This window comes from Dendrobium catenatum, unplaced genomic scaffold (assembly GCF_001605985.2).
Source record: "Dendrobium catenatum unplaced genomic scaffold, ASM160598v2 fragScaff_scaffold_621, whole genome shotgun sequence".
Classification (NCBI taxonomy): Eukaryota; Viridiplantae; Streptophyta; class Magnoliopsida; order Asparagales; family Orchidaceae; genus Dendrobium; species Dendrobium catenatum.
Window position 1 is genome coordinate 26,048,400 of NW_021319083.1, and position 26,716 is coordinate 26,075,115.

At 36.7% G+C, this 26,716-nt stretch overlaps 1 protein-coding gene across 4 annotated transcripts in view; it reads right to left on the reverse strand.

Moving 5' to 3' along the window:
* Positions 1 to 26,716, reverse strand: part of LOC110113466 (beta-galactosidase 9) — a 178,780-nt gene that overhangs the window by 127,522 nt on the left and 24,542 nt on the right. For all 4 annotated transcript variants that reach the window (XM_028695278.1, XM_028695277.1, XM_028695280.1 and 1 more), the window contains 6 exons: positions 19,563 to 19,655; positions 17,499 to 17,642; positions 16,913 to 17,001; positions 4,152 to 4,257; positions 3,726 to 3,813; positions 3,440 to 3,564 (listed from right to left, as the gene is read on the reverse strand). In XM_028695278.1, coding sequence (XP_028551111.1) covers positions 3,440 to 3,564; positions 3,726 to 3,813; positions 4,152 to 4,257; positions 16,913 to 17,001; positions 17,499 to 17,642; positions 19,563 to 19,655 — 645 coding nt within the window. The remainder of the gene's footprint in view (positions 1 to 3,439; positions 3,565 to 3,725; positions 3,814 to 4,151; positions 4,258 to 16,912; positions 17,002 to 17,498; positions 17,643 to 19,562; positions 19,656 to 26,716) is intronic.

The following is a 26,716-nucleotide window of genomic DNA, read 5'->3' on the forward strand; positions in this document are numbered from 1 at the left end:
TATATATATATATATATATATATGCATTTAATGAAAGGCTATAAATGGTAAAAGTTTATGAAAGTTTATAGAAAAGGATAGGAAAAATGTTTAAGGAAAAGTTTCAAAAAAAATGACTATAAAAAGTTTAGTATAATCTTTTATTGTTTTAATTTCATGTTTAATGAACTTTTTTAAATTATTTTATGAATTTAAGATAAATAGTATTACCTGCTGAGCATTCGCTCACCCTGCTTTTGGAAATATTTTTCAGGAGAAACTGATAGGAAGTGATCGCAACACGACAGCTTACCTACCGTCGTAGAGGACCTCAAAATGTCAGGTTTTTATATTTCTATTATGAGTTGAGTCAGTGCATGTATTATGGAGTCAGTTGGTTTGTTTTGTTTATGTTTTAGGTGGATGTATGTTTTGATGAAATTATAGAAAAAATTTTAGTTTGGATGTTTAGTGGCTCTTTCTTACATTGTATGGATGATATTTATATCTTTTATGAAATAAAACTTCTATGATTAAATTTTATATGTATGCTCCGTACGACTAACTGTTCTGGCCCCATTAATTCGGACTTGTCGGGCCGGGTCGTGACAAAACTCCTGTAATTTGCATTCATATACATTTTCCTTTTTATATTTATATTTGTTTTATTTCAATATATATAACTTTTATTTTTTCTCTTCTTTTTCATTTTCCATATAATCACCATTCATATATTTGCAAATATTGTCTATACATATATATAAGTATTATCACTACATGAAATTCAGCTATTACCGGCGGCTATTAACGACGATTAACGATTGATTTACAGCGGTTTTCTCAAACACTGACGGCTTTTCGACGGTGCAAAAACTGCCGGAAAAAAGGGCGTAGGAAACGGTTTCCGGAGGCTTTAGTAACCGACGACTTTCCAGCAACTTGAAAGCTAGTGATTTCCAGCGGTGGTAACGCCGGTGACCGCCGGTTATTACCGGTGGCATACCGGCTGTCGAAACCGCGAGTAAAACCAACGGCTATACCGCCGGTAAAACCGGCGGCTATACAGCCAGTGCATCGCCGGGTGACTGCCGGCAACCACCAGTAAACCGCTGGTTAGTCACCGGCGGCATACCGGCTGTCAGAACCGCAAGAAGTACTAGCAGCTACACTGCCGAAATCTCGTCGGATAACCGCCGCCTAACGTCGGTAAATTGCCGGTAATTACCGGCAGCGTGATTGAAATTCCGACGGCTTTTGAAAGCCATCTGGTATCGAGTTTTCCGACAGTTGAACTGTCAGTTAGCCGTCAAAAAAATGTAGCATCTGAAAAAACTTTGTTTTATATCTACTAAACTATACGCAAAATGAACCCTTGTGCCTCTATTCTGTACTGGATCATACCATTGATAGTTAAACAAGCATACAATATTCTCATCTTCGCCTGGGTACTCCAGATCAAGAACCTCATTCAGAATATCACACTCACCTTCTTCATGAGTATTCCCTCTACTCCCTAAACCCTAAACACATACTCCATAATTTTTAGTTTTTCTTCGTTCACTCCACGACTTGGTATGAAATCTGAACTCATTCACTATATATATTGGTCAGGTATTTACTTTTCGCATTGGGCCCCATGCTAGTGCTTGCAAAACTTTATCGAAACAATTGTTATCATGATTATGTACTTGAAAAAATTTTAAATGTTAGGGTTTTTAGTATTAAATAAGATGTAATTCAAATAAACATTTTAAAATTTATGAACTCACATAAGATCTAAACTAAGATGGGAATTCATTTGCAACAACTTGCTCAATATCCGTAGAATCTATCAGAGGTAAATTGCTTACGAAATATCTAATAACAAATCATCCAAATAATACTTTAGTATTTCAAATAAGCATTACTTATTATGCACATTATGGAAGAACTTACTCTAAGATTGGTTGAACTTACTCTACATATAATATTTATTGATTTCGAAAAAGCATATGATAAAGTTCCAAGAGAAGTGCTATAGAGAGTTCTTGAAAAGAAAGGAGTCAATAATGCTTATATTCAAATCATTAAAGATATGTATGCAGGAGCTATAACTTGTGTTCAAACACAAGGTGGTTTGATCAAGTATTTCCCTATTTCGGTTGGGTTACATCAAGGCTCAGCCTTAAGCCCATATCTTTTTGCTTTAGTCATGGATGTTCTCACTAGACATTTGCAAGAGGATGTACCTTGGTGTATGCTTTTTGTTGATGATATTCTTCTTGTTAATAAGACTAGAGAGGGAGTTGAAGGTAAACTGGAATTATGGAGGTCAACTTTAGAGTATAAAAGTTTTTTGCTTGAGTAGATCTAAAACTGAATATATGGAGTGTAATTTTATTAGAGAGGGTCGCCTTAGATGGTTTGGTCACATAAAAAGGCGGCCTTCCGATGGCCCGGTTAGGAGAGTAGAGGTATTAGATTTGACTTGTGTTAAGAAAGGTAGGGGTAGACCTAAAAAGTCTTAGTTAGAAAATATTAGGAATGACCTTTCTTTATTTGATTTAAACAAGAATTTGACTTTTAATAGGACACAATGGAGAAAAAGGATTCATGTAGCTGACCCCACGTAGTGGGATAAAGGCTTGATGTTGTTGTTGTATAGTTTTGGTAAACTTAAATTTAAATAACTTTTTAATTAATAGTTAATACTTGAGTTAAAAATATTAATAATTGTACATATACACGCACACTAATCTTGTAAGTTAGGTATACCTATATATATCAAAATGTTCAAAATTAAAAATACAATTTAATGAAAATAATATTGATGTTTTATGAAAGAATGATAAAATGGAGTTTGGAAAATTGTTATGCCAAAACATTAAGTTTACATTTTCAAAATTTTGAGTATTATAAACATTCTGCTACGTGAGATTCATTGAAGGTTTTACTAAAAGTAAAGCACATTTGTCCCCTTCAATTTTCAAGAATGTAAAAACATAGCTTGCAAGATGGGCTTAGAGAGGCTTAAGAATAGGTTAACAAGAGCAATGCTCATTATTCCATTTATTAGAGATAAGATTCAATTGTATAGGGATGCCTCTATCAGAGGATTACATTTTATACTAATGCGGCATAGGAAGGTGGTAGCTTATGCTTCACGGCCATAGATAGAGCATGGAAAGAAGTATCAAAAAACATGCCATGGAATTAATTATTATATTTTATTGGAACATTTGGTAAAAATGACAATTAGGGAAAGACCTTTTAAGATCATCATGGTTCATAAGAGTTTGAAATATCAATTTCATTGGAAATAATAGATTTTCTAAAGAATGTGATTTCTCCATAAATTATAATTTTGGAAAAGCTAAGGTAACATTTGAGAAGGGAATTGAAACACAAACCTTAAATCAAAGTCTAGTTATACATGTTAACCTAATTATTAATAATCTCTTGTATGGCATATAATACAAACCTCTTGCCTTGGCCCCAGTTTAAAATACTGGGGTTCATGATCAACAGTAACTAAAGCTGGTTCGCATAGCTTTATTGCTGCATGTAAATCCTTCAAATGCCCCCATTTAGGTTCAGATAACAGACCTAGGTAAAACAACACAATTAGAAACCTCATAACAAATGACAAAAAGGATTTCTCCAAGTAGTAAAATGCTTCACGGCTTATTGCAATAGGAAGATACTAACTATGACATTTCAAAAATTAAAAATAAAAATATAGAGCACGAATGAAGAAATTAACAAACCATATTCATCTATGGGAGCATCATAATCATAACTAGTTATTTGAAAAGGGCCACCAGCTGTTCTGTCAAAGTTTGTTCCGCCAAAAAACTGTGATCACGTAAAATAAGAGAGATCAATTCAGTAAATTTAATATTTAACCAATAAATTTGCATAAAACATGAGAAAAAGTTGAATTAAAAATGTGTCACCCATATGTTAGAGTTAGGGCAGCGCTCAAATATTTCAAACATAACTTCTACAAAGATTTATAATATTTCTGTTTAGCAAAGAGAGGAGAAATAAAGTTTACAATGAAGGGAGATGGAGAGGGATGAAGACTGACATTTGTGGTAAAAGAAAATAATCTTCAAGCAAACTGAGGATTATACAAAATACCATATAGATATATAAATCAGCTACCACAGTACAACTATACACTCTATTACCATGTAATAATTGTTATAACTTCCCCCACGTTGGAAAAAGCGAGCAACAGCAAATGCATTGTCTTCAACAGGTCTATGTGGCAATCTTCCACCCCAAGAGGCATACCTTCAAAATAGAATAAATTTAAATCAATGTCGACAAGAAAAAAAGATCCATCTTCCATAAGTAAATGTTAAGTTAGTTGATGTGAAAAGCACTAAACAGCCTTCTATCATGGCATTTGGACAAAAAAAATTAGAAATGATGCTGAATATAGGGGTACAAATTTGCTTTTCCACTCATCAAAGGAAAACAAAACATTGGGAATCAATGCAAACATGGATGTAGCTTAGTATTCCAAATGATAAAGTTAACAAAACTTATAGTAAGCATAGAGAATGATGTGGAAGTAGAATCATCAATAATCCATCAAGATGAAATTCTCTAACCTAGAATAAACCTGCAAGAAAACGAAATTATACTAATATATATCATATATGCATGGATGCATGGAAATATGATAGATCAGTCGATCGTCCACTTGGTAGAAAAACAAAAAGAATCAAATGGCTACTGGGTACATTAACAAAATGACATGCTTATTACTAGGAACTAGAGAACTAGCAAATTGATACTGAGATAAAGGGTCTCTAAAGGAAGATTGGAGAAAGTGAAATTTAGAGCAACATGCAGTTTAAACTGATTGGTTTGCCACGCACAGGAGTTTGGTCATGATTTTCATAAACCTAGCAATTTATTGTTTTAATTTTTCAAGAAGCAAATAATTTAGTCATTTTCCATAGGTTTGAAATCAAGTCATTTCACAAAGTTGATAACACCGATATTATATTTATTACCTAAACCATCCATCACAAATTATAATCTCCTTACACCATATATATGAGTTTAGTACTTGTTAATATTTTTATATATGTTGTCATTTTTATTTTATTTAGCTTTATTTATCTTTGTTTCAATTTTCAGGGGTTATGGTGTCATTTTCCCTTTTGAAGTAATTTATTGTCATATTTTCATTAGGATAGTTGTCATTTTGAGAATGTTCTGCCACTATAAAAAGTAGCTCATTGTCATGTAATTCATTAGACATAATGATTATTGAAAAATTGCAAATTTATGGCTACATTGGGAATTTATATGAGCTTCTTTGAGGATTCAAACGTTAATCGGCGTGATGATTTTCTATGTATCTTGTAAAATTTTATAACTCTCTCCACTTCTACAATTTTTCTATTAACATTCAATTCATCCACCTTTCTGCTACCTCTTCTACATCGGTTTTGTATTAGGTCAGCTTCCTAGGTACAAGAATTGATGGCATGATGTAGCTAATATTGTAATTTCTTTAAAATATTTTATGATAAATTTCATTTCTTTCTATATGAGCTATTGAATTTAATTTCTTGCAATAATTCATTATATCTCCTAACTAATTATTGATAAAAAATTAACGTTTAAGGTGAAAAAAAGGAGTAGAACGTTTCATGGAGCTGGGGATTATAAACAGTTGGCAGCCAATGGGGTTATGCCAGTCGGCCATACCTACACAAACACTTCTGAAAGCAACCATGGATAGATGTGACCGCAGTGATCCTCGACTCATCACAAGCAACCTACCCTCTAGAGGCTTTACCTAAAGGTTCATCAAATAAGTTGTGTTGCTCATCTCAGCCTATAAGACCAGTTTTAAAAATAATAAAATTAAATTAAATAAATTGAATAATCTAATGGCGGTTTAAAGAACAAAATATAATTGGTTCGTCATAAGAGAGGGGGTGACAAATATGTGGGAGTAAAAAAGAGAGAGTGAGAGATGGAAAGAGAATGAGCAAGCAAGCAGACAAAGGAAAGACGAAAGCGAGCATAGAGAGAAAGAGTTCTATTGGGCTATCAACAAAGGAAGAAAAAAGAGCAAGTAGATGAGCGATGGGGAGAGGGAGATTTGTTGAGCATAGCTAACAACCAAATCGAGCAAGCGTTAGGTTTTCTTTTTTCTTTCTTTTGACTAAGTGCCGAGTCAAACTTTATTCTTCTATCATCTAAGTTTTGGAGATAAAAGTAAACTTATATTATTTATAGAGAACCCCCATATTTAATTTTCAAATATTTCAAGAAATTTTATTATGATTTTCATTTGGGAGGAAGAAAAACAAAATCAGTATGAAAATTTTATTTAATGGAATATAGAGTTTTAAATGATATTATAATTAAATGAGAATAATTTATATATTAAAATAATATTATTTGATCATGATGCCACGCACGCGCGTGTATATATATATATTAATATCCTTTTGATCACAACAACTCTTTTTACCTGTCGGAGAACTAAGATTTGTCAATTATATTATGGCCAGCGTCCTACTCATGGTGATTCAAGCATGCAAAAATATAGGGAGATCCCGATTTTTGCAAACCTGTTACAAGACTTCGTAGGCTATAAGAAAATACACCAAAAACTTAAAAATATGAAAAATTACAACTTGTACGACAAAAAAACAAACTTTAAAAACTTTTAAATAAAGCATGACACTTACAAACTTTTAAGATAAAACAAACACCTAAATTTTCTTTCTTGGATTTGAGGAGAAGGATACAATTGTAATGGTCACATGCAGAGAGAAAAATTAGATAAGAAGCTAAGACAAAAGAGGACAAGCTCGCAAGCTTTTCTAGAAGATGAGCAGAAGAGGTGGAACAAGCTCGCAAGCCTTTCCAAAGAAACCCACAAGTTTTTCTTTGGTATTCCAAAAATTACTTCATCATTACATTTTTTTTATTCATACAAAATATCTCATATTTATAAGAGAAAAGGGGCAGCCAAACAGCCATCAACCTCCAACCAAACCAATCAGGTAAGGGAAGATAGAAAGCCACAATTCATTCAATAATCAGCACCTGAAAAGGCACAAGAAATCTGGGTAAAACACCCACGGGAAATCAGATAGGGAACAAACCGAAAAGGCAGCACAGGAACCGGGTAGAGGCAACCACGGGAATGCAGCCAGGGAATAAACCGAAAAGGCAACACAGGAGACCGGAACCAGCACCCAGCAAAGGGAGAAGGAACAGCTCACGGGAAACAGCACTAGGGGAGAACCCGAAAAGGGAACAAAGAAGGGGAAAAGACAAGGTTCCAACTCCACATAATGAGCTTTCAAGTGTAATTAATCCTCCAAATAATGAGCTAAAACATCAGCTCAAGCATTAATGAGCTAGAACCAAGTAGCTCCCAAAAATTAGCCATAAACCAAAGCAGCTAAGGCCCAACCCAAGAGCAACCAAGGCCCAACTCGAGAGGCAACAAGCAGCCCAAAGACCAAAAGAACCCAAGATGTTTTGACCCCCCCCCCCCTTTCCTATATCAATTCTCCTCCAGTTGAAAGAGCTCATCTCCCGATGAGGTTGCTCGCAATGAAAATTGATTTTTGTCTTCGGAAGATTTCTTTTTGTGAGCGACAATCATCCAATGGACGGAAGAAATTTGCCCTTCGATGATGGCAGTAAGTTGAAAAAAGTATTCTATCCACATATTCCTCCACATTTTGATCTATCTCTGGGACAATGTCGAAGAAAGGTGATTTAAGAATATCGACTTTACCTTGAGCATTGTAAATGAACCCGTTGTCGACTTCAGGATCGGCCATTTAATGGATACAACCAAGACTCAACAAAACTTATAATTAAAACTAACATGACTCACAAACAAAACTCATATGATACTCACATACATGACAACTAACTTGACACCAAAACCTAGGATAAACTAACTTGCTCTGGTACCAAATTGATGCACACAAAAATATAGGAAGACCCTGATTTTTGCAAGCCTGTTACAAGACTTCGTAGGCTATAAGAAAATACACCAAAAACTTTAAAATACAACAAATTACAACTTATATGACAAACAACAATCTTTATAAACTTCTAAATAAAACATGATGCTTACAAACTTTTAAGATAAAACAAACACCTAAACTTGCTTTCTTGGATTTGAGAAGAATGATACAATTGGAATGGTCATATGGGGAGAGAAGAAATAGATAAGAGGCCGAGACGAAAAAGGACAAACTCGCAAGCTTTCCTAGAAGAGGAGTAGAAGAGGTGGAACAAACTCGCAAGCCTTTCCAAGGAAACCCGCATGTTTTTCTTTGGTATTCCAAAAATTACTTCATCATTACATTTTTTTATTCATACAAAACATCTCATATTTATAAGAGAAATGCGGCAGCCAAACAACCATTAACCTCCAACCAAACCAATCAGGTAAGTTAAGATAGAAAGCCACAATTCATTCCAGAATCAGCACCTGGAAAGGCACAGGAAATTCAGGTAAAACAGCCACGGCAAAGCAGCCATGGAACAAACCGAAAAGGCGGCACAGGAACCAAGTAGAGGCATACACGGGAAAGCAGCCAGGGAAGAAATCGAAAAGGCAACACAGGGGACCGAAACCAGCACCCAGCAAAGGGAGAAGGAACAGCTCACGGGAAACAGCACCAGGGGAGAACCCGAAAGGGCACAAAGAAGGGGAAAAGAAAAGGTTCCAACTCCACATAATGAGCTTTTAGGTGCAATTAATCCTCCAAATAATGAGCTAAAACATCAGTGATCTAGTCAAGTAGTGGTCAACAAGCTGCAGAATCAAAGACTCAACTAACATTAAGACTTTTTTATACATGCAAAGTATTCATAGTTTACATACTGAGGGGGAAAGATACATATATAAATTAGTCAAACAAAGAGATAGGAGTAGTTAGGATTTAGTTCAAGTGAAGTGTATTAAGGATGAAGATTATAAAGTATTTTTCTTATAAGATGATAATCAACAAAGGTGCATGAGATATTTTGCTAAACTTTTAATGAAGGATATGAAAATACCCTAAATGAATATAAAGATTTTTGTTTTTATCGGCGTATTAATAAAACCGAAGTTAGAGACGCTTTAAAGAAAATTAAGTGTAGAAAAGTTGTAGGACCTGATGATATTCCAAATAGAGGTGTTGAAATGCTTAGGAGATGAAGGAATTTCTTGGCTTACTAAACTTCATAATACTATTTTGAAGAATAAAAATATGCCCGAATAGCGGAGAATAAGTGTGTTAATTCATATTTTTAAGAATAAAGATGATGCACAAGTTTGTGCAAATTATAAAGGAATTTAGTTAATCTGTCATACTTGAAAACTATGGGAGTGAGTTATGGAGCGTAGGTTACGCGTGATACTAATGTTTCTCAAAATGAATTTTGATTCATGTTGGAGGTGTACTATAGAAGCCATATATTTATTGAGAGGTTTAATGGAGAAATATAGAGAGATAAGGAGGATCTATATATGATATTTTTCAATTTAGAGAAAGGATATGATAAAGTTCCAAGAGAAGTGCTATGGAGAGTTATATAAATGAAAGGAACTAATAACGTTTATATTCAAATCAATAAAGATATGTATGCAGGAGTTATTACATGTGTTCAAACACAAGGTGGTTTGACCAAGTATTTTCCTATTTCGGTGGGATTACATCAAGGATCATCCTTAAGCCTAAATATTTTTGCTTTAGTCATGGATGTTCTCACTAGACATTTGCAAGAGGATGTACCTTGGTGTATGCTTTTTGATGATGATATTCTTCTTGTTGATAAGACTAGAGAGGAAGTTGATGGTAAACTTGAATTATGGATATCAACCTTAGAGTCTAAAGGTTTTTGCTTGAGTAGATCTAAAATTGTATATATGTAGTATAATTTTAGTAGTAATAGGCCTAGTGAGGGGATTTTCACTTTAGGAAATCTGTGGGCTCCGAAAATTCAGCCCCAGCCTCCGCCCGCTACTGTTTGCTTTGCTTTTTCTTTTGGCGATGGAGTATTAACGGAATTAAGTTCCGGGGTAAATTTTGGAAGGCAGATGGGTTTGTAGATAAGACACTACCGATTTGAATTCTGGTATCCTATAGGTGTAAGCCCCTATAGTTAATTACCCCTCCCGATCACGAGAGAGAACTTTCGATTAAGGCTTATCGTCAATCAGATACATAGGATATGCGTGGTATCTGGCATATAATAGCACAATGGGAGTAGGAATTTGATATTTAAAATAGAAATTTCACTATCTTTCATTTAAAGTGGATGGTGGGGGAATGGATGATGGACCCGATCAAGATCTCATTGTTCCGTCGTCCCGGGCTATCATGGTCCCTGGTCTACTTAGTCAGAGGAGGTAGTCTACCCAACCTGATAGAAGGATCCTTGCCGGCAGCCATGGGTTGCTTCGTCCAAGGGTACCTTGCAGACCTGAGGTGAATATTTGCCTAAGGGGACGAATTTGAACCCACCTTAGCTAACAGAGGGCTTTGTGCCCTATCAATTATATCATATTGATTCATATCTCAAGGATTTGATGCCAATAAAAAAAGTATTGGCTCTGGTCATAACCGGTGTTTCGTGGTGCCATTTGGCGGCAAAACCACTCGATTCAAGGGGCCCCGGGTCATAACCGTTTACCTTGCGGTGCCATTTGACAACAAAACCGCCGGTTAGTGGACACATACCACGTCCTTACTAACAAGAGATTGTTTGAGAATGGATCCTAGTGATATTTTTGACTAGGCATTTAGCTCTGTGTGAGCTGAAATAAATTTTAATTTGTCCACCCCGGCAAATTATTGCGAAGGGTGGATAGATTTTTCTTTTAGTGATTTGATGGATTATTTCAATTTTAAATATTTTGAGTTTTGAAATTTTTTGGATGTTTTTGGAGATTTTTGCAGTTTTATGGGTATTTGAGTGGCATTTGCAAATATTTTTGAACCCCTCCGGTTGAGATAAGCATTCAACACGGCCATCATCAGGGTGTAAGAGGTTATTTCTATTTGATTAAAACTTGTCAACCCCATCAACTTGCAGATAGGGGATCGGGTTTAGTCGGCTTTGAATATTTGTTACTGAATTCATACTGTTATAGGTCTTGAAGGCCTAATATGAATGTATTAGACAAATATACTGATCGTCGCAACCGTATATTTATTTGATGGTTCGAACCCTAACGTCTTCTATCGATCCGTATAGAACGATCGGGTTCGAACTTGAATTCACTTATTGACCCGTGCAGCATCACTAGACATCACGTGTGTACCAATAACACGCTCGCTGGGACCCATGCGGGTGTTTGGGGGCATTTTATAATTATACCCTGTCTACTCCTTTTTACCTGCTCAGGAGGATCAGGTTCAAATTTAATAACTCGCGCAGCATCCCTAGACATCATGTGTGTACCTATAACATGCTCGTCGGGGCCCATGCAGGTGTTTGGGGGCATTTTGTAATCATTTGATGAACCTTGTCGAACTTCCATTTACCTGCTTAGGAGAATTTGGTTCAAATTTATTGACCCGCGCAGCATCCCTAGACGTTACGTGTGTACCAATAACACGCTCACCGGGGCCCATGCGGGTGAATGATTGCACTTGTCCTTTTTGTGTACCTATGTGTATACAAACTATAGTGCATGTGCGTGATGTGCCTACTTTGATTAGGAGTCGTATAACCAGTGACACATAGGAGTGCGCTATTTTGTCTCTTTTTGAAGATATATGTTCACAGGATGTACGAGCCGCCTAACTTTAACAACTGGAGTGCACGTTACTTAGAGCACTATGACTTGCAATGTGACAGACATTTTTTTATCACAAAGGGTTCAACTAGAAAATTATCGGGGATGTGCAGGGATTCCTACGTGTTTACGATTATCACAAAAGTTTGATTCCTACCTATTGGCGAACAACTAATTCCCTTGAAGACTCATTATATGTTGCATTTCACATTGATTTGTATTTCTTTTATATTTGTTTTTCAGTATCGGAAGCCTAGGGTGTCGTGTGTTTTTTTTTTGTCTTAGAATTTTAGGTGAATTTTAAATCTTTATGAAATTTTCAAAGTCATGAGTTCAGTTGAAAATTCGATAACACTCCGGCGTCGTCCCCGCATAGGGGGCTGCATCGAAGTGTGTAAGGCCTTCCCGCTTACCAAGAAAGGCAATCACAGTAGGTGTCAAATGACACCGTGGCCGCAGTGTCGTTCCCCGCTCGCTAATAAAAGCGGTCATGGGGTTTTTAAGTACATGTCTAAAGCACAACATTTTCTCAGCCTAAAAGTACTGACGGGTACTCAATTAAACAATTCTTCTACAAATAACAAATTTTCCCGCTCGCTAAAAAAAATGGTCACGGGTACTTATATTTCATGCATACGAATTTTCCCGCTCGCTGATAAGAGCAGTCACGAGTACTTAAGTTTCCTCGCTCGCTAACAAAAGCGGTCACGAGTACTTATTTCATGCATAGAAATGTAAAATGTCAGTGACGGACATTTTATCTTGGGTGTGCAGTAATCGAGGAGACGACGACAAATGATGGCAACGGTGGGAAACCTGCGATGCACAATTTAAAAAAATTTTATTATTATTTGTGCAATAAAATTAATCATATATTCTTTTTTTTACTTAAAATAAAGGCTAGAGAGAGATAGAGAGCTCTCTTTCTAGAAAGAGAAAGAGAGGGAAAGAGAGGATTTGATGGGAATTTGCATTGAGAGGGATTTAGGAGGTGTAAGGAAATGGGTCTTTCTAATTTTGGAGAGAGAAAGAGTGAAATTTTTTTCTTTCTAGGAAGGGAATTTGGAGGCATGGTGGAGAGGAGAGATGCTTGGGATGGAAAGGGAGTCATACATGAAGAAATTTCTTTCTCGTTCTAGAGAAAGAAAATTTTCTCTCTCTAGGTTAGAGAGAAAGTGAGAGATTATAGAGATTTTAATAGGAAATGTGTAGGAATGTTTTTTGTGAAGGGTGGTGGGTGATTTATGGGATGGATGTAAAGATATGAAAGAATTAGGGTTAGGGTTGGTTGTAGGTTAAGAGAAAATGTAATAGAGGAAGAAGAAGAAGATGAAGGAGAGGAAAGAGAAGAGAGGAGAGGAAGAAAATGTGGAGGAATATGGAGGGATGAAGAGGGAAATAAAAAAATGGAGAAGAAGAAGAAAAGGGAAGGAAGAAGAAGAAGAATAAAGGAAGAAGAATGGAGGAGAAGAAGAAAGAGAAGGAGAAGGAGAAGAAATTTACCTTGCTTGGAGGGAGTAGGGAGGCCGGCAGCTTTGGCGTGAAGAAGAATCGCAAGAGGGGCGGCTCCTTGCGTGAGAATGGTCGTGAGATGAGGAGAGAGGGATCGGTTGGGAGAGTTTGAGGGAGTGAGGATTTAAGTAAGGGGCATTTTGGGTATTTTTTTGGATTTTTATTTAAATAAAATTCATTTTCTTATTTAAAAAGCTCTCTTTCTCTCCCTCTTTAAAAAAAAAATTAATTATATAGCACAAAATAAAAAATAAATTTTTAATCTTGCAAAGAGTTGGTCGCCGCGTGCATATGTCGTCGCCTTGATTCGCACGCCCAAAATTTAAATTTTTACCGACCGGCGAACCCCATCAATATGGGTGTCGATATTAGTTGTTTCCGTTGTTCCAGACACATCGGCGCTGTCTGTTTCGCGAACGAAGGTCATTTAAGCGATTTTGGGTTTTCGGCCGACATGCGTCGGGTGAGTTTTTTGCTCTATTTTGAGCTCTTTCACTTTTGAAACCCACCTTGCGCGGTCGACACTATCCCGACACTCGTATTAGGGTCAACAAATGCCCTCCAACAAATATGGTGCGCGTCTAAAGCGCACCATGTTTGTTGTAAACAGTTAACACTGCGAATCTTTAAAAATTTTCTTCCACTTTTTTTTTTTTTGGATGTCATTGCAAGATAAGGGCGAAGTATATAAAGTATTTTTATGCTCCATTCATTCTATCAGCTTGCATGCTTTCTTATGATTCTTTCGTCTTTTGCTAGGAAAGATGTTCAACTTGAGTAGACCGGAGGGGATGCCGTGAAGTGAGCCCAGTAAGGAGACCATCTGGGAAATGATTGACAGGCACGATCCTCACAGGCCTGCTGATATGGCTGATAGGTTGGAGCAACATGAGGAGATGCTGAGGGGCCACAGTATTTACGGTGAATTCTTTATACGCTCGCCTCTTCTCCTATGCTCTGAGCTTAATCCCTCATTATACAAAGATTCTGTTGAGTGGGTGACCACTACTAAGTTGAAATGCAGGGACTACAACCCCTTGGAGAGTACCATTGCTCAGGTGAGCTCTGGTATGTGCGACATTTTGAAGCCGGCCGTCGATGTCGTTGAGAAAGTTAGGCAATCAAGTGTATTGAGTCGCTGACAATTGCAACCGGCTACACATGAGTGGCCTAGAGATTCTCTAGTGGGACAGCTCTCTAGACCTGCACGTGGGTATGTGTCTTGGGCAAGGTACGTCTTAAGAGCCCATAAAACTATTTTGAAAAGGGCAGGTATATACGAAGCTATATATGCTTCAATGTTCAGCTTCGAGAATATTCCCCACTCCTGGATAAAGAGGGTGATAGAATTTTGGGACCCGCAATTAACACTTGTTGGATGGGCTCCGAGGAGTTGACAATGACATTGTGGGAACTGCAGGCTGTCTCTGGTCTGCCGATCTTTAGACGTCAGTATGAAGAATGCATTCCTCCAGACGAGGAACTATTCCGTAGGCGACTTTCCTCCAGCAGAAGTAGGAGGGGAGAACTAATTTCACCTATAGTCCTTCCTGCTGCACTGAGCCATTATCGGCGGGTTTGTAAAGAGGCCAAGAAATCGAGGCGTTCCTGGGCAACTATCCCTTTAGACATCTGGATTCGCAGTTTCATTAGGGAGAAGGAACTCAATCAAACCAGCGCTCCTATACAAGATCTTTTTGAACCAGGCGTGGAGTACTTCGACGCTTTATCAGAAGACCTTGCTGAACCTTCCACTGACGTAGGGTATATGTCTCCCGCTCTTTCAGGTATGAGCGAAGAGTTATTTCTCGTTGGATTTTTAGTTTGTTGGTTGTGCACATTTTTCCTCCCTGCTAAGGGATACGCTATTCGATGTAATGCTTTGCTAGTGGCAAGTCTCTTGTCATATAAGAGCGTATTTCTCGTCCCGTAGTTCTCAATAAAATTTTCATAACATTTAGAGCTATCTCAGAGAACCCAACACTCGATGGGCATGATACAACCCTCCCTTGGCAATAAATTTACACTTGGGTTCACATTCACATCCAGGAAGCATTCAGCTGTCTAGAATATCCCTCCTATTTCTCATATAAGAGGTACCCAATCGCGTCCACACTGGAGCAAGAACGCGTACGCTTATTCGTTTTCGCACCACACCTCGTCGCAGACCATTTCCGCTTAGTGCACCAACCGGAGCTTGGCAGTCTATCAAGTAATTTGATGGCAGTAGACATCGTCGATGACACTGATCGCCACGGCAGATATACCTTACTTTTTAAAGGGCGCTCTTTACTGGTTGCTGAATATTTCATTAGCATGCGACCTGGATGGTTGTGCTATCGTTACGGGCAATCGGTGATCTTGGAAAGATATCAACCCAATAGAACTGCCAGACAATTTGTCCTTTCACAAGCTACCGCGTATGAGGGTCAACAGAAATCAATTCATTAATAAGAGTACACATTTTAGATATCTTGGATCTATTGTTCAGAGTGAGTGAAATAGATGGGGATACTATCAACATAATTCAAGTTGGATGGTTTATGTGTGATAGAAAAATCTCCTTCAAACTTATGGGAAAATTCTACAAGATGGTGGTGAGACCTTTAATGTTTTATGGTGCCGATGTTGGCCATTAAAAGAGAAGCATAATACTAAGTTAAGTGTTGCAGAGATGAGCATGCTCAGGAGAATGAGTGGCTTTACTCTTAGAGATAGGATACGAAATGAGCATATTTGTGAAAAGGTTGGAGTAGCTTCAGTGGAAGATAAGATTAGAGATAGTCGCCTTAGATGGTTTGGTCACATAAAACAGCGGCCTTGCGATGACCCGGCTAGGAAAGTAGATGTATTAGATTTCACTTATGTTAAGTAAGGTAAAGGTAGACCTAAAAAGAATTGGTTAGAGAATATTAGAAATGATCTTTCCTTATTAGATTTAAACGAGAATTTGACTTTTAATAGGACAATAGAAAAAAAGGATTCATGTAGCCGACCCCACGTAGTGGGACAAAGGCTTGATGTTGTTTTTATTGTTGCAAAGTGTTCATAGGTAGTACTGCCAAACATGTATAAGCTTCCTCTATTAAAAAAAAAAATTTATGAGGATTTGGTTCACCACACGGGTACCCATCATAAGCCCCCTATTTTTTTTATCTTTTATGAACTTGTATGTTAACTATTGTGAGTCAGGATATCCTATATAAGGTAAATATTACAACAAAAAGTTTGATTTTAGCTCAAAATGGTCAATATGTAGAATCAAAACATATAATAATGAGATTCATCCCGGAACATCCACTTTTATTTTAAAAAGGGTTCAAAATATATTTATTCTGAGTTGGAAGGAGAAATGCATTGGAATATTGATGGAAACTATGATCCCAAATATCCATAAAGTAATGTTCATCTATTACCAAAAAAGGTATTTATGAATATTAGCAAGAGATATATCCATATCCAATAGTGTATTTTCACTTCGCAAATATTAAGATCAAATGAATGTGAATTCTTTTTCTTTGAGACATATATTTGAAATCTCACTGACTAATCATCAACTAATCATCAACTAAAGAACACACGCAATACAACAACAGAAAATCATAGTTTGCCAAATTGATAGAACTTGGTATAAACTCGTACCAGCCATTCCAATCCTCAGTCCAAATCTTAGGCTTCTTATAAGTATTGGGCTTGAAAGCATCACAGTAGAATCCATTACAGGTATCAATCTGTCAAATTAAATAAAATATAACAAAATTCACGGAATGCAGTATAACTAAACAAAATATCTAAAGCCAGAAATTGACATTAATCTTAGCATTAATTCAAATAAGGAATAAACTTTAGGAATTTTTTATCTAAATTGGCATGGACAAATAACATGTACTACAATGCTATAAGAGTAAGTTATGCAATTTAATATTATGTGCGTGTAAGAAGATGTGTTAAATATGTTTTGAACATTGAACATGAATGTGTGAAATCGCGGCATGAACAGTATTAACTGTAGAATGCAGATATACAAGTTTATAAGCAATCATAATATTAACTAAATTAATAGATAAAACACGCTGATATTACTGGTAAGTTAGTAGACTATTTGACATCATCCTCTCAGGAAACTTGGTGTAAGGTACTTAAAAAAATTTTTTATTCTTACTAAAGAAATAAGTAGATGAAAAATGTAAATATGAAAAATATAGGAGACAGAAATGATGGCTCATACAACTGTCTCGGGTGCATCAGTTTGCTTGCACATGACCCATGGAACGCCAGCCCCAAGGCTAAGTGCCATTTCAACAGCCCATTTAGCATACTCTTTACCTCCCTCACCATATGAACCTTCTACGTTACCATATTCATTTTCAATCTGCATAATTGGTATGAAATAAGCAAAATGTAAGACTATAATTTATTAAGAAGAATAGAAGCATATTCCGTCACAACTCACACATCATCAATCATAAATTTTCAATAACTAAGATTTGAAGGAACTAAAAAATATTGTTCATATATAAAACAACTTAAAATATTCTTAGACCATCTTAGGGTATAGAGTTTCTAATCATATTTAATATGCAATGCTGAAATCAGTATAAAGTTTCTAAAGCAAACATTATATGCTATGCAGAAATCAGTATTAAAAATACGCAAGATTTCATTGGTCCCAAGCTATTAATCCAAAACAATTATTAATTAATCGATGAAACATGAGAACATGAAAGAATTTGATTTAAATGAAAACCCTATGGCCCTCTAATGAAATTAAGGTTCACAAAAATCAAGCACACAATTGGCTTCTCATGGACACGTAGAAATCTAGATTATAACAAACCTGAAAAAAAAATCAATATTATTTACTAGTTTCAACCAATAACCAAAAAAATAATAAGAAAAGGAAGAAGAAAGAAAGAGAAAAAGAATTCACCACACAGGCTAGCCGCACCTATAAGAGTACGCAACCTCTCCAAAAACTTTATAAAATCTCACATTTAATTAAGAATTAAAAACAACAAAAATAAAAAATAATTTATGCATCCATTAAAAATATAACTCAAAAGCCAATGTTTTTTGTGCATGCCTTAGAACCTTATTTAAAATTAAAAATCAATTGAAAATCACTTCCCAATAGTTAAGACAACAGCCAAATCATAAAAGCCATACATTCCAAATATAATGCTAGCCAGGTCGAAGATGCAAGTCATTGCATCTTTTTGACAAAAAATATACCTGTGAATACTCATCACTTAAAAGAAACAGAAAAAAATCAATATAAATCACAAAACAACTGATAAGCACTAAAAGTTTTCAATCATGTAATAATCAACAATTTCTTAATTACATTTACTTGTTTGCAACATCGAAGATTGGTTTGGATACCTTCTTCCCTTGAAGTTGATTTGGTGATTATTTACTCCCCTTTGTGGTTGCATATATTCTTCTGTAAGGCTATAAACAATCATATTTATCTCCCAATATACACATCAAACTCAATCCCATCAACAAAGTTCTCAGTCATAACACTTCAGTGAGCCCTTTGGATACCATAATCGCCATCCACTATTCAAAAATACTCAGCATCATAGAATATCATCCCTCCATCAAAAAACAAAAATATAACCACCAAAAAAGAAAACTTATAGCAATCCCAAAGTTGAAGATTCATTTACCAGCAAGGAATGAAGACTTTACTATAGCATAAGAAGAAGGATAAAAACAATTAAAATAGAGCACCAAATTAACGAACTGAAATACAAGACCAAAATAAGAAAATGGCAGCTGTAAGAATAAGATAATATTATACGCATGTAAATAAAACTGTACTAGATGCAACAAACTTAGTACAAGAGAATTTCGAAATTCAGAAATAAATTTTACAGAAGTTCAATTTTCAAAGTGATCACATTAATGCAAGTATTTTGTTTTATATTAATGATATAGCCTTTGGATTCACATCGATTGAGATAAACAGCTAATATAGATTGGCATACCCATCATCAACATTAGGTCTTTAATACAGTAACTTAGATGTCATCCCCACCCTCAAACCAGAAGAGAACGAATCAACATGTTATCCCCATTATCAAACAAGACATGAACAAAGCACCAAATATTTCGAACTCGATAAGAACTTTAAACTACATAATCCAGAACCAACCATTTTTCCCTAAAAATTCCGCTGAAAAAAATAACCACAAAAAAGATAGTAAAAAACAAAGAGAAATAAGTTTAATTGAAAAAAAAAAAAAAACATAAGACTTCCAAAGTAAAATCAGACGAGATATCAAACCTGCAATAGAATTATTGGACCACCTTGCCATGAGAAAAGCATTTCCTCTTTCATCATTTCGACAATTTTACTAACAAATCTTTGAATCTCAACCTTGAATGATCAAAATAGCAAGACAAAATGTATCAATAGAAAGTGTTAACAACAGAATTCAACTAGCGAATTAGCATAATATTGTGAGCATGTGTTTTTTTCAAAAATTAAAAAAAGCCTCCACTTCATATGCCTCGAACTAATGTTAATAATGCAGCTTGGAATAAAGTATGGTAGACCTCGTCAAGGTTCATGCACATAATTACTGATAATATGGACATAAAATTATAAAGGCTCATAACAATATAAAACAAATAAATAAAATAGCAATATCTAATTAAGATGCAAGATAAAATTGGTGCAGGAATACAAAATATAACCTTTACAGGTGGTGAATACAAACCATGTTATCTAAAGACAAGACATACAGATCATTGTTGACGAATATTTTCGCATCGACTCGACCCCGATCGAGCCCGACTAGGCTCGATCGCGCTCGATCAACTCAATCGATCATCGTCGAGGCTAAATTGACTCAAATTAAGCCTCAATTTGATTAAATTAAATCAAATTTAATTAAATTAAAATCAAATCAAATTAAATCGAACCCCGTCGAGCGTCATCGACGCAATTCGGCGTCAATTCAGATTTAATTTCATAAAATTAAACTGATCGGACCCGCTGGACCGAAATCGAGCCAAATAGATTTGAGTTGAGTCCAATTTAGGCTTAATTTCAGCCCTAACTAATGAGATCATAGCTGATTTGATTTCCCTAATCAATTTCTTGATCTAGGGCTGAGATTGGATCACAAATCCCACCCAATTTCATTTCAAATTGAGCATAAAATCTACTCGAGTAGATTTTTCTCTCGTTTCTCGCAACGAAGCAGCGAGATGGCACGGATTGGGGGCGGCACCCTGCTGTGCGTGCATCCCTAAGAGAGCGGATACAGTGAGGGGGAGCGGCGTTCGGCTCCCCCTGTTTTTTTCGTGTGGTCCCGTCCCAATAGAGAGAGCAAGAGGGCGAAAGAGAGGGAGAGCAAGAAGGCGGAGGCGGAAGAGCTCCGTGTCTTTTGTGCGCCCGACCCCGTCCAAGTCTTCCGAAGCCTCCAAGGCGTCCGTCTCCCAAGGCCGCCGACTCCTTCAAGTTCGGTTCTCCAAGGCCGGTCAAACCCCTCCCTTCCTGCAAGCATTTCTTTGAGTTGGAGCTAAGTGAAAAGGGGATTTTCTCCTCTCTATCTGCTGTTTTCTCCTTTCATGGACTGAAAGGAAGCCTTCTTCTGCTGTGTTCTGTTTTCTCTCTTCCTCCAAGAAGGAGAAACTCCATCTTGTTGCTGTTGGCAGCCTTCTCTTCCAAAACTAAAGGCATAGGTGCGTTGGAATCACCCTTGCTGCAGCAAACAGGAGAGGACAGCAGTTTGAAAGCTCTTGGGAGTTTCCAAATAGTGGTTTGGAGGCGTGAGAGTGCCTTGGACAGCAAAGGAGCCTTCCGGAGCAACTTGGACAGCAGCCACGCAGCTTCCGGGAGCTCTCAAACAGTGAAAACTGCTGTCCGGATTGCTTTGGACAGCAAATCCACCTTCCGGAGCGACTTGGACAGCAACGGTGACGTTGGGAACATCAAGGACAGCAACTAGGAGCGCAGATTGGAGCTTGGACAGCTACTTTGGAGCCTTGGACAGCAAGCCGGAACTTGAATAGGAGCGTTAGGACAAACCGGGAGAGGTATAACACCAAAACTTAGACAAAACCTTAAGGTTCCCTAGCCAATGGCATGTGGTTGACGATCCAAAACCTTAGGTCCCTAGAAACTTTGATTTTTGGTCCCCCAAAACCCCTTTGTTGGCTGTCCGCTTCGCAAAAGCTACGGAAATTTGGTAATTTCCATTAGTTGATTCTCATGTGAGAGTCCGGAGAGGATTTCAATACGTATGGAGATGTTGGATTGGTGTCCGACACCTTTCAAATTGTATGTTTTTGCATTCATGCATCTCTCTCATTACCTATGTTTGAACCATAGGTTAGGCCATTCTATTTGACGTAAAAATCAAATGTTAGGGTGTAAACTTTTCCTTACAATGTCGCATGATAGGTTAGACTCCTTAGATCGACACACAACGACAAAATTGACATATGTTTAGGGTATGTTATGTATGCTAAAGTTCAATGTTTAATAAATTTGGTGAAAACTTGTAGCGGATTTGTTCGATACAAATCGTTGTGAGGTTTATTACAAGTCTCCAAAGATTTATGTTGTAAACCCCATGACATTCATAACCAACCAAATCCATGACAAGTCTTTTCATCAAGTTTACTTTGCTTAGAATGGTGATTGTCACTTGCTTAGAACAACCCCAACCCCTAGAGACTTGGAAGGCAATCAAATGGGTTCATCTAATTCTAAACGACTTTGAGGTTGCATGGGCCTTCACAAGCCCATGAGTGCCCATGCTTGGTATTATCTAATCCCATTTTTGAAACTTCCAAAATTAGGGGTTTATAATAAAATAATTGAAACGCATGTATATGTCAAGGGTTGTTTGTTCACTTTTCTCTTGTATCCAAAATTTATAAATTCATAAGCATGCTCATTTAATTACCAAATGCTTTTGAAGCAAAGATGGTGTATTCCATGACATTCAAAGCTCTATGGATCATACTCCATCATGCATCAAAATTTCTTAAGCATGATTAGTTGAATTTATAAATTGAGAGAATTCAAGTGCAATGATAATTGAACTTAGCATACGTTCATCCCCTTAAACATACAAACTACATTCGCGTTTCTAGGTTCCTTGGATGATGTCAAATTCAATTGTGAACTTCTTAGAAATTGTGGGAGATTAATTCCCTCCTCTCCAAATGAGACCATAACTTTCATTCAAACTTTGGGGAACTCTTTTCCCTACGTTTTTTTCCCCTTCATACATGATATTTGGAGCCCCCTCAAGGCTCCAAATGTCAAATTGTGTGAATTCTGGCTCTACCCTAGGAGCTACAAACCATCACATGTCTACTTTTAGGTTTCTCCTAGATCTTGCCAAAACGGATCTTTAGGGTTTTCCTAGAAATTTCCAAATACCCAAAATCATATCAAATTTGATTTGGGAAAACCCTCCAACGCATTAGGGAGTTAACCTTCCCTCTTTCAAGCAAATCCAAAACATTTGTAGAAGAGTAGGAGGTTCTCTTCCTTATGTAAATGTCCCTCATGCTTAGTAGTTGGGGTGTTCTCTAAATCCCAATTATTATAGTGCATGAATCAAGATTTTAGGAAACAAATCCTAAGTCCCCTTTCCATTTGCTAACAACATAAAGTTAGCAAATGAGCATTTCTCCCTTCATGTATAATAGTTTGAAGCTTCTCCTAAACGTCTACTTACTATTATATAGGGTTATCGAACTTAGAACCAAAGTTTAAGTTCTTTCTCTCAAATTGTTTGAACCTAAGTTTAACAATTAAACATCCCGCTTAGGCTTAGGATTTAAAACCTAGTCTTTCCTCCCCATTCACTCAACCCAAAATTAAGTGAATGATCACCCCTCTTTAAATACCAAATATTCAAAGGCCTCTTATGAAATTTTGTAACTCTCTAAGTTACATTTTCTTCCTTCAACCCCAAAGTTGTAGGAAGCTTATCAAATCATTTATTTATTGGAACACAAACCAATGAGTAATCCCCTAGACATAAAATTAAAATCCTAGTCATCATCATTTTCTTAGTCACTAATTAAGCAAATGAATGCTCCTCCTTGGACACCCAATGTCCAAGGAATCCCTTCCAACATGCAATCCAAAATTTGCTTGTTGCTTCTCCCTTCTACAACTTAAGAGTTGTAGGAAGTCTTCTCATTCTCTCCTAAGCCCAAATTTAGGAGAATGATCGTTCTCCTTTGAACACCAAATGTTCAAGGACATCTATGAGTGTGTAACCTCTAAGGTGCACTCTCTCCTTTCCTACAACTCAAAAGTTGTAGAAAATTATTTCATCCTCCCTTTCCTACAATCTGAAAATTGTAGGAAACTATCCCATTCTCTTAAGGTCCCAAATTAAGAGAATGTACACCTTTCTTTGAACACCAAATGTTTAAGGAATGATCATGAGCTTGTAACCCTCAAGTTGCACGCCTCTTCTTTTATTTGCACTACACACATTTGGTAAATGATAGTACATCATTGAACACATAGTTCAATGATTTACGTTTTTATGTACACTCTATAGGTTGTATATTCCTTCACATCTTTCCAGAACTCAAAAGTTGTAGGAAGATATTTTCATTCTCTCAATCCAAATTTTGAGAATGTGCACTTCCCTTTGAACACCAAAATGTTCAAAGAATCCTCTTGGGGTTATGACTTCCAAGTCACATACCCTCTCCTTTTCTCCTCCAACCCAAAATTAGAGGAATGAACCTTTTCTTTGGACACCAAATGTTCAAAGAAACTCCTCCAATTTGCACATTGAACTACTTCCTCTCCAACAAATCTATTGTAGGCAACCACCAAAATTCTCTTCATTTATCTTAACCCAAAATAAGAAAATGAAACTCCATCTCCTTGATTACAAAAATTCAAGGAGGCACCTTCTTGATTTGTAACCTTAAAATTACAAATCCTCTTTCATTTCTGTAGGCTCCAAAAGTCTTAAGGAATTCCTTACCTTAGCTCGAAGCCATAGGATCATTCACTTTCTCTTCCCTTCTACTCTCCTAAACCCAAGCTAGGAGAGTATACCCCTCTCTTTGAACACCAAATGTTCAAAGGGATGTTCGGAGGGTTGCAACCCCTAAGTTGCATCTTCCTCTCTTCTCTATAAACCCAAAATCGTAGAGAAATTCAACCTTCCTACAACTCAAAAGTTGTATGGAACTCCCTTGTACTCAACCCATGTTGAGTTGTTCAATCTTATTCCAAATTATCATGTTTGTTGAATCAAAAGCAACAAGTAATCTCATTCCTTCATCCTTCCAATGCAAGTTGGAAGGGTGCAACTCTCTTTTTGGACATCAAAGTGTCCAAAGATCTTCATGAGTTTGTAACCCATAAGTTGTATATTCCCTCAATCCTCCTCCAACTCCAAAGTTGTAGGAGAGTTCTCCTCTCTTTAGCTCTAAAACCTATAGAGAGTTCTCCAACATTTAGCTCAAAGGCTAAATGTTAAATTCCTACCTTATCTTCTTAGCTCCAAAAGCTAAGGAGAATCCCTCAATATGTGGCTCAAAAGCCACATGTTGGACACTTCTTCCTTAGACTCAAGCTCTAGGAAGATCCTTAGTGTGACATGCTACACAAGCCTCACACACTTATATGCACAACCCCTTAGACATACTAGGATTAGGATTTTTCTTTGTGTGGGCATGTTATTGATGTTGTGGAGTGATTGCCTTTTGGATTGTCTGCGTTGTGGGCACTTGCCCTTAAGTGGTTAGTTTAGAAATATATACATGCTTTTTGTGTAGGTGGTTATGTCCAAGAAGGGGGTAAATGTCATGATTATGCTAATGTTGTTTGCTTGCAGACGCTGCTTAAACCCTCCCCCCCCCCCAAGAGGCATGGCCAATAGGGGAGAAGGAGATGCTTAGCACTCTAAGCCCAAACTCTAGGAAGATCCTTAGTGTGACATATCACACAAGCTTCACACACTTAGATGCACAACCCCTTAGGCATACTAGGATTAGGATTTTTCTTTGTGTGCGCATGTGATTGATGTTGTGGAGTGATTCCAATTGGATTATCTGTGTTGTGGGCACTTGCCCTTAAGTGGTTAGTTTAGAAACATATACATGCTTTTTTTGCAGGTGGCCATGTCTAAGAAGGGGATAAATGTCATGATTATGCTAATGCTGTTTGCTTGCAGGTGCTGTTTAAAACCCCCGAAGAGGCATGGCCAATAGGGTAGAAACAGGTGCTTAGCACTCTAAGTGCTAGGCCCATTTTGGAATGATTATATGCTTATTATATAAACTGCCTCCTGACACTATTTTATAGGTTTGAGTCTTTTTCTATTTTATATCATGTATTTGAGTAGAATTAGGATATAAAACTTGTGGGGCTTAGATTGGAAAGAAGGGAGGATTGAGGCCCCCACAAGTAGAGTCTGTAAGTTTAACTGGGTTGTATAATGGCATGCAACTCAGCTGTCAAACATGTCTATAATAGACTCTATTTACACTTATTGCACTTTATTTATATACAAAGCATGTGTTGTTTGTTTACTGGGTGTGCAAAAGAACAGCATGTCTTTCCTAGGTTTTTTCTTTTATTTATTTGGGTGTGGCCTGGACTCTGTTGTGTTAGCTCTTAGGATAAAATAAATCTTCTACCCCTTAAAATATAAGCAACTTAAAAAATGAAATTATGCTCCATGATTTTCTAATAAAAGAAAATTGCATGGCTCCCTTCAAGGAGCCAAATTTTCAAAAATTAAAATAATCATGCATAGCCCAAAGCATGTTGCATATAGAAAGCCTTCATTTAAGGATTAGATAACAAAAAGTCTTTTTCTTTACGAGTCAGCATATGCATACCCACATAAATAGGCATCTTGGCCTCAAAGCCAAGTTATAAACCTTACCTTCTAAATAAAAATAACCAATCACTCTACATTTGCATTGAGACCGAGACACATGGTTTTAAAAGCGAGTAGGAGAGTCTAGTTGGTAGTCCCTTCCAGGAGGGACAGTAAATCCAGAGGTCGGGCATGATACGATTCTTGTGAGGTGTAGTTTGTAAGCCCCCTTTCACTCGTTAGATTTAGGTTCGAGGCACTACCTATCGGTAGTACTCACCTTAATCTTATGGTCCGAGGTATGGGTTGATTCAAAATCACCCTACAAGTCCTCATCTTTCGAGTAATTCCTCCAACATTTGTTGGAATGTAAGCCCCAACTTTCTAATTAAAATATCAACTTGAATCAAAATTAGAGTTCAAAAATATAAAGCCTAACATAGGATAGTTCGAGTATCTTTGAGTTTCCCTCAGAATCAAGTACTCCTACGCTTCTTTCCTTTGGCCTTCATTCCAAGAAATCTGTTTCCAAATTAATCTTTTCCTCTTTGAAATTCTTAAAGGACCAAATCTTTTAAGTAAAACTTTCTTGGATTTCAAAAACAACTTA